At 50.1% G+C, this 14,491-nt stretch overlaps 1 protein-coding gene across 7 annotated transcripts in view; it reads right to left on the reverse strand.

Moving 5' to 3' along the window:
* CA12 (carbonic anhydrase 12) overlaps positions 1-14,491 on the reverse strand; it is a 48,820-nt gene that overhangs the window by 32,112 nt on the left and 2,217 nt on the right. For all 7 annotated transcript variants that reach the window (XM_037054073.1, XM_037054072.1, XM_037054071.1 and 4 more), the window contains exon 2: positions 11,132-11,152. In XM_037054073.1, the coding sequence (XP_036909968.1) occupies positions 11,132-11,152 (21 nt within the window). The remainder of the gene's footprint in view (positions 1-11,131; positions 11,153-14,491) is intronic.

Genomic DNA, 14,491 nt, shown 5'->3' on the forward strand with positions numbered 1-14,491 from the left:
CCAAATTCCCACCATTCTCTTTTTTTTCCAGGGCCCAGCAAGTTTTCTGACCAGATGTCTTTGCACAGTCAGCCTTACTGGCACACTCAGTTTTACTCAGCAATGGACATTCCCTACTTCATCCTTGTGATGGACAAGTTTCCTCATTACACTAAAAAGTTTCTCAAGAGCTGGGGAGATTCTTAGGGAGCTGCCAAAAAGAAGCACAGAGGAGCCACAGTAAGTTTCCCCTCGCTTCGCTCCAGGCAGTGAGATGTAACTCAGAAAGCAGCTGAGAGACTCGCTCCAAGGTCTCGGTGTAGGCGATGGAGGTGTGAGTGTGCACAGGAGTACAGACACCTGTAAGAATGCAGATCCCCATAGGCACATGGGCATGGGCATGCACACGTGTGTGTGTGTGTGTGCGTGACCTTCCCGAACAACCTGAAACACGGAGCATGGAGGCTAGGGGTTCCTCCTCATCCCGTCCTTGCAGCAGGGCTCTGCCTGGCGCTGTGCTGCGCTGGCACAGTGCTGCTCACTGCAGGCTACCTCCTGCCCCGCCATGCAGCCCACCCACTCACTTGGCCCCGCTTTTCCGGCATGCTTCTTCACGCCTGTCTGCCCCTACGACCTTTTCTCCCTTCTAGCCCTGATCTTTCCAGTCTGCGCCCCCACACGCCTTCCGCTGTCCGTCCTCTTCCTGAGCATCCCAGAAGGGCACTGATTCAGGATTGTCTCTACAGGAACCCCGACGATCCCCAGCTGTGTCATGACAGTCATGATGACTGGATTCCATTGACTGTTTTTACCCTCGCAGCCACACTGGTCTTTGATCCCCGTTTCCCACGGTTGTGTTGCCAGGAGCCGTATCAAGTGTTTTTTGTCAAGAGGTATTAAGCCCATCATGTTTTCTTTAACCACTAAGCCTCTTATCCCAATGTGGGGAAGAAAAGCAAGTTAATTGGCCTAATTTGTTTCTGGCAAATCTATATTATTTGCTTTAAAACAATGAACACATTTCTTCAGTGGCTTTTGCATGACCTCGTGATACATAGTGTGGGGCGTGCAATGATTGGTGTAGCACAGATGCTTGCCAAGTGCCCGGGAAGGTGCATAAGGCTGGAGTCGGGGGACGAGGTTCTGCAGTTCCGGTGTTGGCTCGGCTCCTCGAGATTGTTCACACCGCCTGACAACCCTGAGTCTCCATTGCTTCAATTACAAGTTGGGGTGGCAGCGTGGCGACCCCAGCACTCCCCGCCCTGGGGTCCCACCTAGGCATTAACGTCAGTCCGATCGATTCTTCCGAATGCTTTGTGAAGCCCAGCGTGGCTGGGCACTTGTCCTCAGTCAGGCCGCACGGGGCGATTACACGTTAGGTGTCTACATTTCCAGCTGAACTAGACCAACAGGTCAGGGCCCCCTTGCCCCTCCTTTTGTTCAGATCCCTCACCCCTTCTCCGCATCCCTCTGGTCTCCCTTCCTCCAGTGTTTCACATTCAATCCACTCTCCAGCCTGCCAGGATGATCCCTTCAAAATGCCTATCCCATCACCTCTAGGTTTTCTACTCAGAACACAGCAGCTGTCCCCTGCTGCCTCCAGAACGAGGTCCCAATTCCTCAGCCTGATTCATGAGCCCTTCACACCGTGGCCCTGGCCCATCTTCCCAGACCCTTCCCTGCTCATTGAGGTCCTTGGTAATCCCCAGGATGTGCCAGCTGCGGTCATCCCTGCACAGTGTGTCCCTTTGCCCTAAAGCCCTCTCATCCTTGCCCTTTGCCTGGCTGGCTCTTGTGTGTCCTTTAGTCAAAGGTCTCAGCTTGGACATCACCTCCACCAGGAGCCTGCTCTAGTCATTCCTGAAAACACTGGGTGAGGTCTCTCTCTTCCATGCTTCATCTTCCTGTACTGTGAGGCCCTAACTAATTTACTGTCTCCTACCGGATTCTCCCTACCGGATTCTCAGGCCCACAGGGTAGGGACCATACCTCATTCATCATTTCCTTAGCATCTAGTCCAACACTTGGTACTTAGTATTTACTCAATAAATATCTGTGGAATGAATGTGAAGCAGTTATCTGGGGATAATTGGAAACTGGTTAATTTTTATACTTGTCTTGATTAATAGTAAATGGGGAAAATAACTATTTCATTCATATATTACTTTGTAAAAGCAAATCTTTTAAAAATTAGTATCTATAAATGGGGCAGAATAAAAGAGGAATAAAAATGTAGGATGCTACTTCTAGAAAAAAGTTCCTGAAATCTATTTGTTACAACATTTTGGCTCGGGATCAGGAAACACACCCATAAACTGGAAGGGCACTGTCAGGAAGGATCTCCAGATTTGCAAGGCATAGGAGAATAGACAGTTACTCAAGTTGGGAGAGTCCCTAAGAAATTGGACCCAGGGAAGCACACACCAACACAAATCATGATTAAGTTACCAGAGATGAAAGATAAGGAGAGAATCTTAAAAGCAGCAAGAGAAAAGGAGACAGTTACCTATAAAGGAGTTCCCATGAGACTGTCAGCTGATTTCTCAAAAGAAACCGTGCAGGCAAGAAGGGGCTGGGAAGAAGTATTTAAAGTCATGAAAGGCAAGGACCTACATCCAAGATTACTCTATCCAGCAAAGCTTTCATTTAAAATGGAAGGGCAGACAAAGTGCTTCCCAAGTGTGTTCAAGTTAAAGGAGTTCGCCATTATTATATGAAATGTTAAAGGGACTTATCTAAGAAAAAGAATATTAAAACTATAAACAGTAAAATGACAACAGACTCACCAAAAACAAAAGCTAATCAAACAACTAGAACAGGAAGAAAATCACAGAAATTGAGATCACATGAGGGTTATTACCAGGGATGGGGGGAGGGGAGAGTAGGGGAAAAGGTACAGGGGATAAGAGGCATAACTGGTAGGTACAGAATACACAGGGGGAGGTTAAGAACAGAATAGGAAATGGAGAAGCCAAAGGACTTGTATGTACATGGACATGAACTAAGGTGGAGGAGTGCTGAAGGGAGCGCGGTGCAGGGTGGAGGGGGATAAAGGGTAGAAAAAAATGAGACAACTGTAATAGCATAGACAATAAAATATACTTTAAAAAGTGAAAGATGTGAAGGAAAAAAACAGTTGGAGTCACCACTTTGCCTCTGGGCTCTTTGGTGGCCAAAGCCATAAGGGACAACGGCTCTTTGCATGACTGCTTCAGACTCACTGCAAGGCCTCTTTGTCCCACCACCTTCAGAGTCACCATTTCTCCTGTCTCCACTTCTCAAGCAACCCTCAGAAGACTGGGCACAGACTGGGGACCGCCCTATCGCAGTACCAGGCACCACTGTCACCATTTTCTGCTACAGGTAAGTCTCCTCTTCATCTCATCCAATGAGCCACCTGTCCTGGAGGGTGGGACAGCGTGAGCCATTCACCCTAACCCTGCAAGCGTCCTCACAGAATCTGGGTGCCAGTCCACCCACAAGCACGTAGCTGATCTGGTCACAAGTTCATGATTGCAAAATCATTTCAAAAGTTAACATAAGCTGAATAAACCAGAGTCATACAAGTTGTAGACACGTCCTTTATAGATAGAAGGAGGTGGTAGCTAGCATTTGTTCCTTTCTGGTTGGCATAAATCGAATACTTGTCGGGTATTTGGAAAGCTTGCTCCTTAAAGGAATCCTTTTGTAAACCAAAATAATAATAATAATAATAAATAATAATAACAATGGCATCTAAATTACTTTGTTTAGAAATACTTATAATATTGCCCGAACACCATCAAAAAGTATAGGTGAACTATGGATTGATTGAAAGTTGGAAATCTAATATTCCCCATCATTCTTTTATGCTGTAGCATGCAAACTAGTCATTAGTTTTACACTTTTTTTGCTACCATGGTCTTCACTATTTAATTGTTGGAGTTAACCATTTCAGCTCCTGTTTTGTGTTCTTAGCATTCAACAGGGGGCTCCTCGGTGACTGGGAGGAAACCACCAGATTGCCTGGTGTCTAGATGTCACTGATGATGTATCCCAGTTTCAGAGATGTTAAAATGTGGGGGAAGTGTGTAGCTGAGTATCAACGAAACAGAGTCTGTCTGCAGCAGACGCTCTCTTTCTTGGCCACATGGCACGGCCGCTGGAAGAGTCTGGCTGTGCTCCTGGCTCCACAGTGGCGCCTGCGTCCTTCAGCCTCCTGGCGGCCGCTGCAGGGGAAGACGGTAACAGACCGAGAAAGAGCCCCCTGTTCCCTCCGAGGAGACTGAAACAATCTCTGATCCACTCTCTTCCTTCTGGAAATCAGACTTTTTAGTACCTGCCTGGAGCTGCCTTCACCTGCTTTGAATTCAGCCTCTTTACATTAAATCTTTCCTCTGAGCTGGTTGAGCCCACACGTTTATCTGTCTGTGCTGGGGAAGGGCTGCCAAGGTCCTTAACTGGCTCCTGGTGGGCGGTGCCCTGCCCTCTCCTGAATGCCTGGGGCTCCAGACTAGCAAGAAGCAGGAAGGGCAAGTTCGAACACACAGAGGCCTGGCAGCGCTGGCTCCTAGTCTCCAAGCCAGCTCTCACCCTGTACTTCCGAAGCTTCGCTCTGCCTCAGGTACGTGAGGGTCCCGGCGTGGGCCTGGGCTTATGCCACTCCGAGCCCCAGGTTCAGGCCTCTGCTCCTGAGCCCTAAATCAAGGTCAGCCCAGAGACTCAGGTACGAGGGGCCCAGCTGCCATGAGTTGGGTGGGGAGGCCAGGGATTTGGCCTCTTCTTTCCTGACTCCAGCTGCATGGCAGAGGTGGCCCTGGCTGCAGAACCAGATATCTGGTCCCTAGAAACCAGGAAAGCCCCATGGAGATTAGATCTGGCTTTACCCTCGGGAGAAGGACAAGGCTCCAACAAAGAACATTCTGGCCTGTGATGCCCTTGTGAGGCTCAGAGCCCTCGTGTTTTTGTTCGACCCCCTTCTTGCTCACAAAGGCAGGCCCTTTGGTCGTTCAGACTATAAAAGGAGAACCCCCTTGCTGTTAAAAACTCCGGCAGTTCAAACAAGCGTGGAGATGCAGGTCCTTTCTAACAAAACTAACGTTTGTTCGGTATTACAGAGTTGACAAGGCATTTTCCCACGTGTTTGCTGGTATAATTCTACCGGAACCCGGTGAGGTGAAGGGAAAGAAAATGATGATGCGTTTTACTGACTGCTTCCCAGGAGCCAGTCGCCGTTAGCCTCTTTCCACACCAACGTCGTCCATAGCTTTTGTGGCTTCAAGTGAAACGTGACCGATTTTACCATAGGCTGATTGACATAAACAAGTTATTCCTGAAGCATCTTATTGTCCGCACATCTTATCTAATCCTGATGTATTATCTCATTCAATCCTCACAACTCTGTGAAGCAGTTCCTTCTCAAAGTTGAGTGAGCATCTGAACTCCCTGGCGACCTTGGTTTCTGACTCATAGGCAGACCTGGCAGGGGGCCGAGAATCCGCATTTCTAACAGTCACGCGTGGTGCTTTCGTTGCTGCTGAAGGACAGGAAAGGACGGGTGGGTTTGGCTTTTTCCTCCCAACCTCTTTCCCCATGTTTCACTTCTGACTCCCAGTGTTTGGGAAGGGGCATCTGGAGCCCCAGGTGATGCTGACGTTGCTGGTCCGGGGACCACATTTTTGGAACCAGCAGCAGGTGCTGTTACTCTGGCCAAGATTCAGAGAGGGTAGGTGACTTTCCTAAGGTGGTCAAGCCAGAGAGCGACCTAGCAGATACTCCCATGGAGGTGTGCCTGGTCTGGGGCTCTGTGTGCTTTACTCTACTTCTCCCTGGTTTTCTGCCTCAGCCTGCCACGCCCTGCCCACCGACTCTATACCTGCCTTAGGAACTAATGCCAGCTTTCCTACCTTTTTACGCAGCCAGTAAGGCCAGCTAAATGTAGGCATTTGGGCAGCTCTGGGCCAAGATCCTCCAGACCACACAAGCCTCAATGCTGCAACTTAGGAAAGCTGAGGAATAGTTACGAGTTGGTAAATCATTGCCACATCTAATCAGATGCAGGATGTCACAACATCAGTGAGAAGTAACTGGAACTATAGCTCAGAGTTAATAAATGGAAGTTTGGCGGATTGCCAGTCTCAAGCGTAAAACATGTTCCGGCCTTTCTTGCTCTTTCTCCTAAGAGTGCCTTGTGCCTCTCTTCATTCAGCCCCAGGAGGGCAGCTGGACTGGGAGAGAAGCCACTGGGGTGCTTTAGCTGGCTGAACCTCTGTACCTTTGGGGAAAAACAGGCTCTCTCTTTAAACCAGTCAGTCTTTTCATGGCACGTGCTCCCTCACCGCCACCCTGAGCTCTCGCCTAGTCTGCTTTTCGTCCTGCAGTGGTGCGAGGTCACCTGCTGCCTTCGTCACTGCTAAAGGGCAGAAGGGACAGAGGTCTTCCTCCCAGCCTCCTTCCATGTGTTCCACGTCTGGTTCTCAGAGTTTGGGACGGGCTTGGAAGGCTGTCCTGGCTCCCAGGGAAAGGTCATTTATAGCAATTCAATATTCCAGCAGATTCAGGACAGAAGGTGGGTGGAGGCAGAAGGCAGGAGCCCCGAGAACCGATGTTTGCTCCATAAAGGATCCCCTCCTGATTCCCAAAGGCAGAGAATCTATAGTCTGGGAGAAAGGAGAGCAGCACGAGGAATGCTGTGACATTTCTGGGTCACGTGGTGTCGTACCAGAGCAGAGGGCTGGCCAGCCACCGCAGAGAAGCTGGGCAGGAGGGCCTGTGAGCAGCTTCGGACGGCTGCCCCGCACCCCCAGGCCAAGGCACCCTCATTGCAGAGTTCCCTGCGGCAGGAGGGGCGGGACTGGTGGCTGCCTTGCAGGCCCTGACTAGAGGAGGCCTGGGGCTCTCTCACCCTCCAGGAGACAGGCTTGGCCTCCAGGTTCCCTTTCCATTCCTTCTGCTTTTAAGGTTTAAGGGTCTCATTTTCCCCAAATCTCTAGCAAATAGTGGTATTTGTCCATTTCTGAACTAGCTCCCGTGGGAGGAGCAGCAAAGCAACGTCTGGCTTTCCTCGGGACAGAGTGTGATGCCCGTTCTTGCTCATGTGACATGATGTGATCTTGGGTTTTCATTCCAACAGAGTCATTCGTTTCTGTTGCCCTGTTGTTCTGAACATACTGAGGAATTTTTGTTGGTTTTCTTGGAGGAGGGCTAAAAATACTATCAGGGTAAGGATGACTCTCCCAGCCAGCTGGAGTTTTTAAGCTCTTTTTGGACTGTAATATACATACAGAAAAGTGCCTGCTCACCAGTGAACAGCATGACCATCTCCTCTCCTCGTGCCTCCTCGCTGTTGCCTCCACCCCAGAAGGCACCCCTGACGTCTATCTGACGTCTCACAGCACAGCCTGGCTGCAGCCAGCCAGAGCTCGTCCGCAGCTCACAGGACAGACTGACTCGCAGCTGCCCTTCAGTTCTAAGTGGGTGAAGCTGCCCGGGCTCGGCAGGATTGATTTGGGACTGGGTTCTGGTGGGGAGGGCCCACTCAGCAGTTCCAAACCCAGCACATACCCAACTGCTGCTTCAGCCCCCCAGGAGGAGTGGACAAGGGGCAGTTGGCCCCATCTTGGCTACCAGATGGACCTCCTGTCTGCAGGGCAGGCATGTGAGGGGTTAGGCTGGTGACTCCGTGTAGAGGGGGACGGGAGCAGAATTCTCTTTCTATGTGATTCTAGAAGTCCTGCCACGTGTTCCAGGCAGTGGGAGGTCCCTGGATCAGGATGACTCAGCAGCATCTACGTGCAAAGTGGCTGAGGTCTGCACCCTGGGAAAACCACGTGGCATTCGGTTGGACTTGCCCCATTCACTGCGGCTCCTACTGCTTGGAAACAGTTTTTCCTCAGCACCTATGTCAGGTCTTCCGTCTACCTGTGTGACTCTGAGCTCAGGCTCCAGCTGCCAGCCAGGGCCTGTTTGCCTCCCTGTCCGTCCTCTGTCTGCCTTCCTTCGCTGGCCCCCGCTGTGGGCTAGCTCCACGTCACATGTGCTCCTTTCGCCAATGAAAAGCCAGGTTTGCCTTTGTGCTCACCCCCACCCCATGTGTGGCATGCAGCGATAGACTCTGCCCTCTGCTTCCTCAGCAAAGAGCTGCTTGAACTGGGGGAACAGAGGGACAGGGGGCTGGCCAGAGCCAGTGGTCAGGAAGAAATGTGTCTGCACTAGGCGATACGGCTGGACAGAGAAGCCCTCCTTCGGGGAATCCCACGTCACAACTAAGGGGCAATAAGATTTTCCTCTCACACCTTCTTGACTCTGCTCTCTGTAGTGATCTCATTCTGCCCTAGGTAGGGTGGGGTTGTCACTCAGAGGAAGGGAGCCCTGGGGAGATTCAGGTTGTGTTCGAACTACGTCTGGGAGGCCAGTAGAAGAAGTGGGGCCAGTTATCCCTGGCTCAGGCTAGAAAGGTCCTGGGAACCATCTGGTCAGAGGTTCTTGAATAGAGTGTATGTAAGAGTCACGCGGAAAATGCACGAAATAGACAAGCTCTTTAGGTTCCCTCCCTTCCCCAGGTCCAGGCTAAGTCCCAGAAATCCGCATACTTGGAAAGCCTTCCGGGTGGTTCTGATGCAGCTGACCCCAAGCTGTAGCTGGAGGAACACTGAGCAACACAACACCTTCCCCAGGTTCCAGATGGGGGAGAAAGCTAGACGCAGAGGGCTCAAAGGCTTAGTCAGGGCCAAATGGAAGAGGGTCCAGGACCTGAGTCCCACCTTCTTCACATGCCTGTGCTGCTCTTGGAACCCGCACGTGGAACCTGCCCAGGAGCCCTGAGGCCTCAGCTCTGTCTGTGCTTCTGCTCTGGAGGCTCTTGCCCTGCCCTGTCCTTCCCTCTTACTGCCATCACTGTGAGCCGGATGTTAAGACACAGAATGACATTTTTACAAAGGCCAAATCCCTCGCCTCCAGCTTATCCTTCCCTCTCACTCCCCACCACCATGTCATTCTGCCTAAAACACAGATTACTCCCTGCCCCACCCCTCCATCTATAGGACAAAGTGGGAAGGGCCTGACCTGCCGCTCCATGCCTCCCCTCTTTGACCCAACCTACCTTTTTGACCTCAGAGTCCATCCCTCCCCCTATAACCTCTTCTCTCAATGACTTCCCTCAAATATGACCTTGTTCTTACTTGCCAGCACTCATGCGATGCCATCATCATCTTAACCAACAGCACTTCTGCCTTGTCACACTGATTTCTCCCATCCTCCAAGGTCCAAGTGGAAGCCACCCCTCCTCCAGGAAGCCTTCCTTGACCATGTAGCCCTAGCATTCTTGTCTTTCTCTGAACCATGTTGTTATTAGCTATTATATTTAGCTTTGAATTGTGAGCCTTAAGTAATTCCCAGCTGGAGACCACAGCCCACCCTTCTAATTACCCACCCACTTAGCAACAGTGCTTTGCACATAGGAGCACGAGAGATGTTAGTAATAACGGAGCCATACAATGCTAGACCCAAGGAGATCTTGGCCTGTAGGCAGCTGCTTGATGGATGACTTTCCATGCCTCCTGGCCTTACAAACATCTAAAGGCGAACTGCTGCAAATCTAAGCCAGGGCTTTCTCTGGATTCTGCCTCCACTGGAGTAATCCACTTCCCTGCTGTGACTGCCCCTGCTATGCCCAGGAGGCCAGTCCCACCCTCCTGCTCACCATAACAAGCATTCTTGCAAGTCCCTTGTGACTCTGTCCCCAACAGGACATTACTGCAGTCCTCCCCTTATCCACGAGGGATGCATTCCAAGACCCCCGGTGGATGCCTGAGACTAGTACACATAATACTGAACCCTATATAAATGATGTTTCTTCCTATACATACATAGTTATGATAAAGTTTAATTTATGAATGAGGCACCGTCAGAGATCAACAGCAAAAACAATAAAGAGAGTGATTATAATATGCTATTAAAAGTCACATGCATGTGGTCCCTCCCCTCCCCATAACCAAGACAGCCAGCCCCTCAGTGACTGGTGGGTGGGTAGCACATGCAGCGCATACGTGCTGGACAAAGGGGTGATTCACATTCCGGACAGGATGGAATGGCCCAGGTCGAGATTCCATCACACTGCTCAGAATGCCACACAATTTAAAACCAATGAATTGTTTATTTCTGGAATTTCCCATTTAATATTCTAGACCATGGCCCTGGCTGTTGAGGCTCAGTACAATCAGTGCCAGCCTGTGAACCAAAGGGTCACTGGTTCAGTTCCCAGTCAAGGCACATGCCTGGGTCACAGGCCAGGTCCCCAGTTGGGGGCAAGCAAGAGGCAACCACACATCGATCTTTTTCCCTCCCTTCCCCTCTCTCTAAAATATATCCATATTTTATTGGAGAGAATATATGTATATTCTTGACCGTGGTTGGCCATGGGTTACTGACCACTGTATTACTACTATTCCTGCATTTGCCAGTGGACCCAGGTGCTCTGCCTCGCATTCCCCCTCCAGCTGATAACCAAGTTTCCAATTCACAGCAACACTCCAGCTAAGCTGATTTTAAGCTGCTTATCTTGCAGTCCTGCCAGAAGTGGCCAATGTCATACTTGACCCAACCCCACAGCAACAGGTGATGTCCCTCTCTCCCCAGTTAAGGTTAAGTGTCCCTTTCCACTCAAGACTGACCACCTCCACTTCACCTAACACTTGTTTGCAAACAGGGCAAGAAGGAGCTGATCATAGAGATCTGACAGCTTAAGTCCAGGGGCCTGAGCCAACCTTTCAGAAAGGAGCCCTTTTATTCTTTGTTTATTGCAGGGTAGGTGTCCTGTGGAGGAGAAAAGCTCTCTCTTGCCCAGGGCTCTGGCAGTGTGCAAGTACCCTGGGCATGTTCACCTGGGAGGTTTGGGAGGAATCCTTGCAGGACTCTGGAAGCCTTAACACTAGGAGTCAAAGCTCAAGTGCACAGAGCAGGCTCGTCTGCTTGGAGAAAGTGCAGCGTGCAACCTGTGTGGAGCGATTCTTTAGAGAGGCCTTGGTGCCCTTTGAACAACGTCAGAGCTGCTCTCCTCAACCCCCACCCCCACCCCTACCACCACACACACAGAATCTCCACCAATCATGACATTTCTGGCTTTCTCATTCTACACGGCCATCTTCTCATAAAAATATTTAAGATCTCTACTTACCAAAGTAGGTCCAGTTGGGGCCTGCAAAGAACAAAACAGAGCAAGTAAGTACAACTGAGGTTGAAGAAGGGAGGGAAAAATACCGACTGTACTGTGGAATGGGTGAGACTGAACAGGAGGTGGGTGCCCGGAACTTAAAATTGCTCCGGGGTCTGGGGCGGAGCAGCTGATCCTCGAAGCTGCTGTGCTCCCGAGGAAGCGCCAGGCAGTGAGTTCGTGCAGGGTTCATGGGTTAGGGAGGAGCCCTCTGGAGCAGAAGCCTCCTGAGATATCTTAAAGAAGCCAAGTTTTATCAGCTAGATAGGTAATAAATTCACAAGGCTCAGAACTCCAAAGCAGCTGAAGGGTAAACAGCAACAGCTCTTCCTCCAGCGGGATCTCCCTGCTTCCCCAGAGACAGCTGGTTTCAACAGCTGGTAGGCCCTCCACAGTCTGGCTGCACGCACTTACACAGTTGTATTCTGCCCCCCTTTTTTTCCACACAAACTGTTGATATGTCAGAAACATTGTTTTGCATCTTGTTTCTTCCCTCACTTAACAACATATCCTGGTCCTGGCTGGCGTGGCTCAGCGGACTGAGCACTTGGCCTGAGAACCAAAAAGTCGCCAGTGTGATTCCCAGTCAGGGCACTTGCCTGGGTTGCGGGCCATCTCTCACACATGGGTGTTTCTCTCCCTTTCTTTCTCCTTCCCTTCCCCTCACTCTAAAAATAAATAAGATCTTTATTTTTTTAAAGATTTTATTTATTTATCTTTAGAGGGAAAGGGAAGGAGAGAAGGGGAGAAATATCAATGTATGGTTGCCCCTCGTGAGTCCCCTGCTGGGGACTGGCCTACAACCCAGGCATGTGCCCTGACTGGGAATCAAACCGCGATCATGTGGTTCACAGGCCTGGGCTCAATCCACTGAGCTACACCAGCCAGGGCTAAATAAGATCTTTAAAAGCAACAAAGACATATTCTGGAGAACTGTTCACGTCAGTATATAAAGAGGAGACCACTAATCTCAAAAGGAGCGTTTTTCTTTGGGGAAGCTGCCACCCTCATCCGAGTTAGAAATCCAGGGGCCACAGAAATGCACAGATAACAAAAGTCACCCACCACTCCCCGCTCCACACCCTGCGCACAGAAAAGTCCTTCCTTCCTATAAGAAAACACATTTTGTAAAAAGTTGTTGCAGAGCCGATCTCCGGTTATCCTGCCTAACACCTCCCTCTTCGCCCCCAGAAGGAGACCAAGACCCCGAATCGGGCCTCAGGGTGTCTCAGGGGACACACCACGTGAGGGGACTGTTCAGCTCCTAAGTCCCCGTCTCTTAGCTTCCCCTGATGTCCCCACATTCTTGGCCCACAGGGGACAGTGGGAAGAGGAAGGTTCTCACATCCCCTTTCTCTCTTGGGAAGTGATTTATAGCAAAACTTAACTGGTCACTTATCACAACTGGGCATTTCCTACTTAAGCCAATGGTAATTTTTAAAAGCTAAAAGAGGACTTTGCTTTTTTCTTTTTTTAAGCTGGCTTAATTGCACATTTCTGTTGTTGTTCTATTTCTTTTCTTTGCTTTGGTGCTTTAATTATTTAATTCTCCGCATTAATTCGTAATTTTATGAAAATACACATGCTCACAGTTTAAGGAGTCAGACGGTCTACAAGCCTTTTTATGTTTAAAGACCATCTGGCCCCCTGACACCCCTGGTCATTTTCCTTCTCCCTGGGGTGCCCACTTTGAGCACTCTTTAATTAATTCTTTTGGCATTATCTCCACTTCGCTATAGAGCATGCGTCTCTATTGCTCCTTCGCCATTTGTTCAGGTTGGGCATTTATTGACATCCCACCCCTAAGTTCCCAGTTGAACTTGAGGAATCTTTGAGTCTCCTCCTCAGTGTTCATGAGGTGGGGGAGTTCTGACCATCCAAAGTATCTGACATGTATCATGGATATTTTCTTCATAAAAATGCCCATAAGCTTAGACACACAAAAGTTCATGTACAGTTAATTTCAGGAGGTCTGCAGAACCCCTGAAACCTGCTAGGGACCCCACAGGAGTGAAGAGTCCCAAAATGAATCTCCCTTGATTTAGCAATTGGACGAAAGCACTCTGAACCATGGGTGAACCCCACTTGTATGAGACTGAGACCCGCAGGTTTACACCGGCCCCTGCAGTGAAACAATAGTGAAAAGGGACGAAGAAAGCCTTGCCTTCGACCTAAGCTCCAGAAAACATCAAACCTCTTCCCTGAACGTTTTCCTTCAGCGTTTTGTTTGTGGGGTTCGCTATTAAAATACAATCGTGGATTTCAGACGGAGAAGCCAGACCATTTCCACTTAACCAGGCAGGGCACTTGGAGACTCGGGATGGGAAGTTTCATGGGTTCCAGGAGCTCACCCTCACTGCTCCCCTGGAGAGACACGTACCCCTCTGGGGGTCCTGGAGGCCCCCAGAAAAACAGCTGCTGCCTCTGACCTGCTCTAGCTACGAGTTTTTTAAGTTGTACTTTCCCCCAGATCAAACCATACCCCCAGTATCCTGCATCTTCTGCTCTGCTCCCCAAAGCTTGCTAGGCTGAGGTTTCTCCTGCTATTGTAGTGTTCATCCTCAGAGGAGGCATAGGCACAATACTCTGGGAAGCTCAGGGACCAAGGTCAGAGAGTATTACTCTGACCAAGGTCAGAGTAACCCCGGACATCCAGGGCTCTATGGCCTCAGGTGGTGACATAGGGCCAGAGACTTGTTCTCGAAAAGCAGCAACATCCAGGGGAAACTTTCCTGCCCTCCTCTCTCTCTGAGCAACCCCAACTGGTCCTCAAGACTCGGTTCTTTTGGTTATAAATGGCAGCCTCTGGAGGGGCTCAGGAGCAGGAGGCTAGGGAAAGGAAGCACCGTGAGACGTAAATTGTAAAATGTAAATTGTAAAACTCAAGGGACGGTGATCTGATTCTGGGGCTCATCTGTGAGGGTCAGGCCCCAGCTTGTTCATCGGCACCTCGCAGCTGACCTCAGGCAGACTGTATAAAGGTGCTGTGTGTGCTTGTTTTATTTGGAAATGGTACCTCCTGATTCCCCACCTTTAGCTTTGGGGCAGGATTCTTAACAGGACCAAAGCGACCCTACGAGAGCGACCAGCCAAGGCTGCTGCAGCTACCCCTTGTTGGCTTGCTGAGGGAGCAGGCCCGAGGGGAACTGTTTCCTTCTCAGGAAGATTAGAGGCCTGGAGGGGCCAAGCAGGAAGCCTGTTAGAACCTGCCAGCCCAGTGTGCACTGGGCAAAGAGAAAGCCCTGGGTGCTCACAGAGGAAATGATATTTATAGAAATCCAAGTCAGAGGTTCAGGGCCCTGCCTGCTTCCTGTCCCAGGTGCT

The sequence above is a fragment of the Sturnira hondurensis genome, unplaced genomic scaffold, assembly GCF_014824575.4.
Source record: "Sturnira hondurensis isolate 20B ecotype Veracruz unplaced genomic scaffold, ASM1482457v3 Scaffold0008196, whole genome shotgun sequence".
NCBI lineage: Eukaryota > Metazoa > Chordata > Mammalia > Chiroptera > Phyllostomidae > Sturnira > Sturnira hondurensis.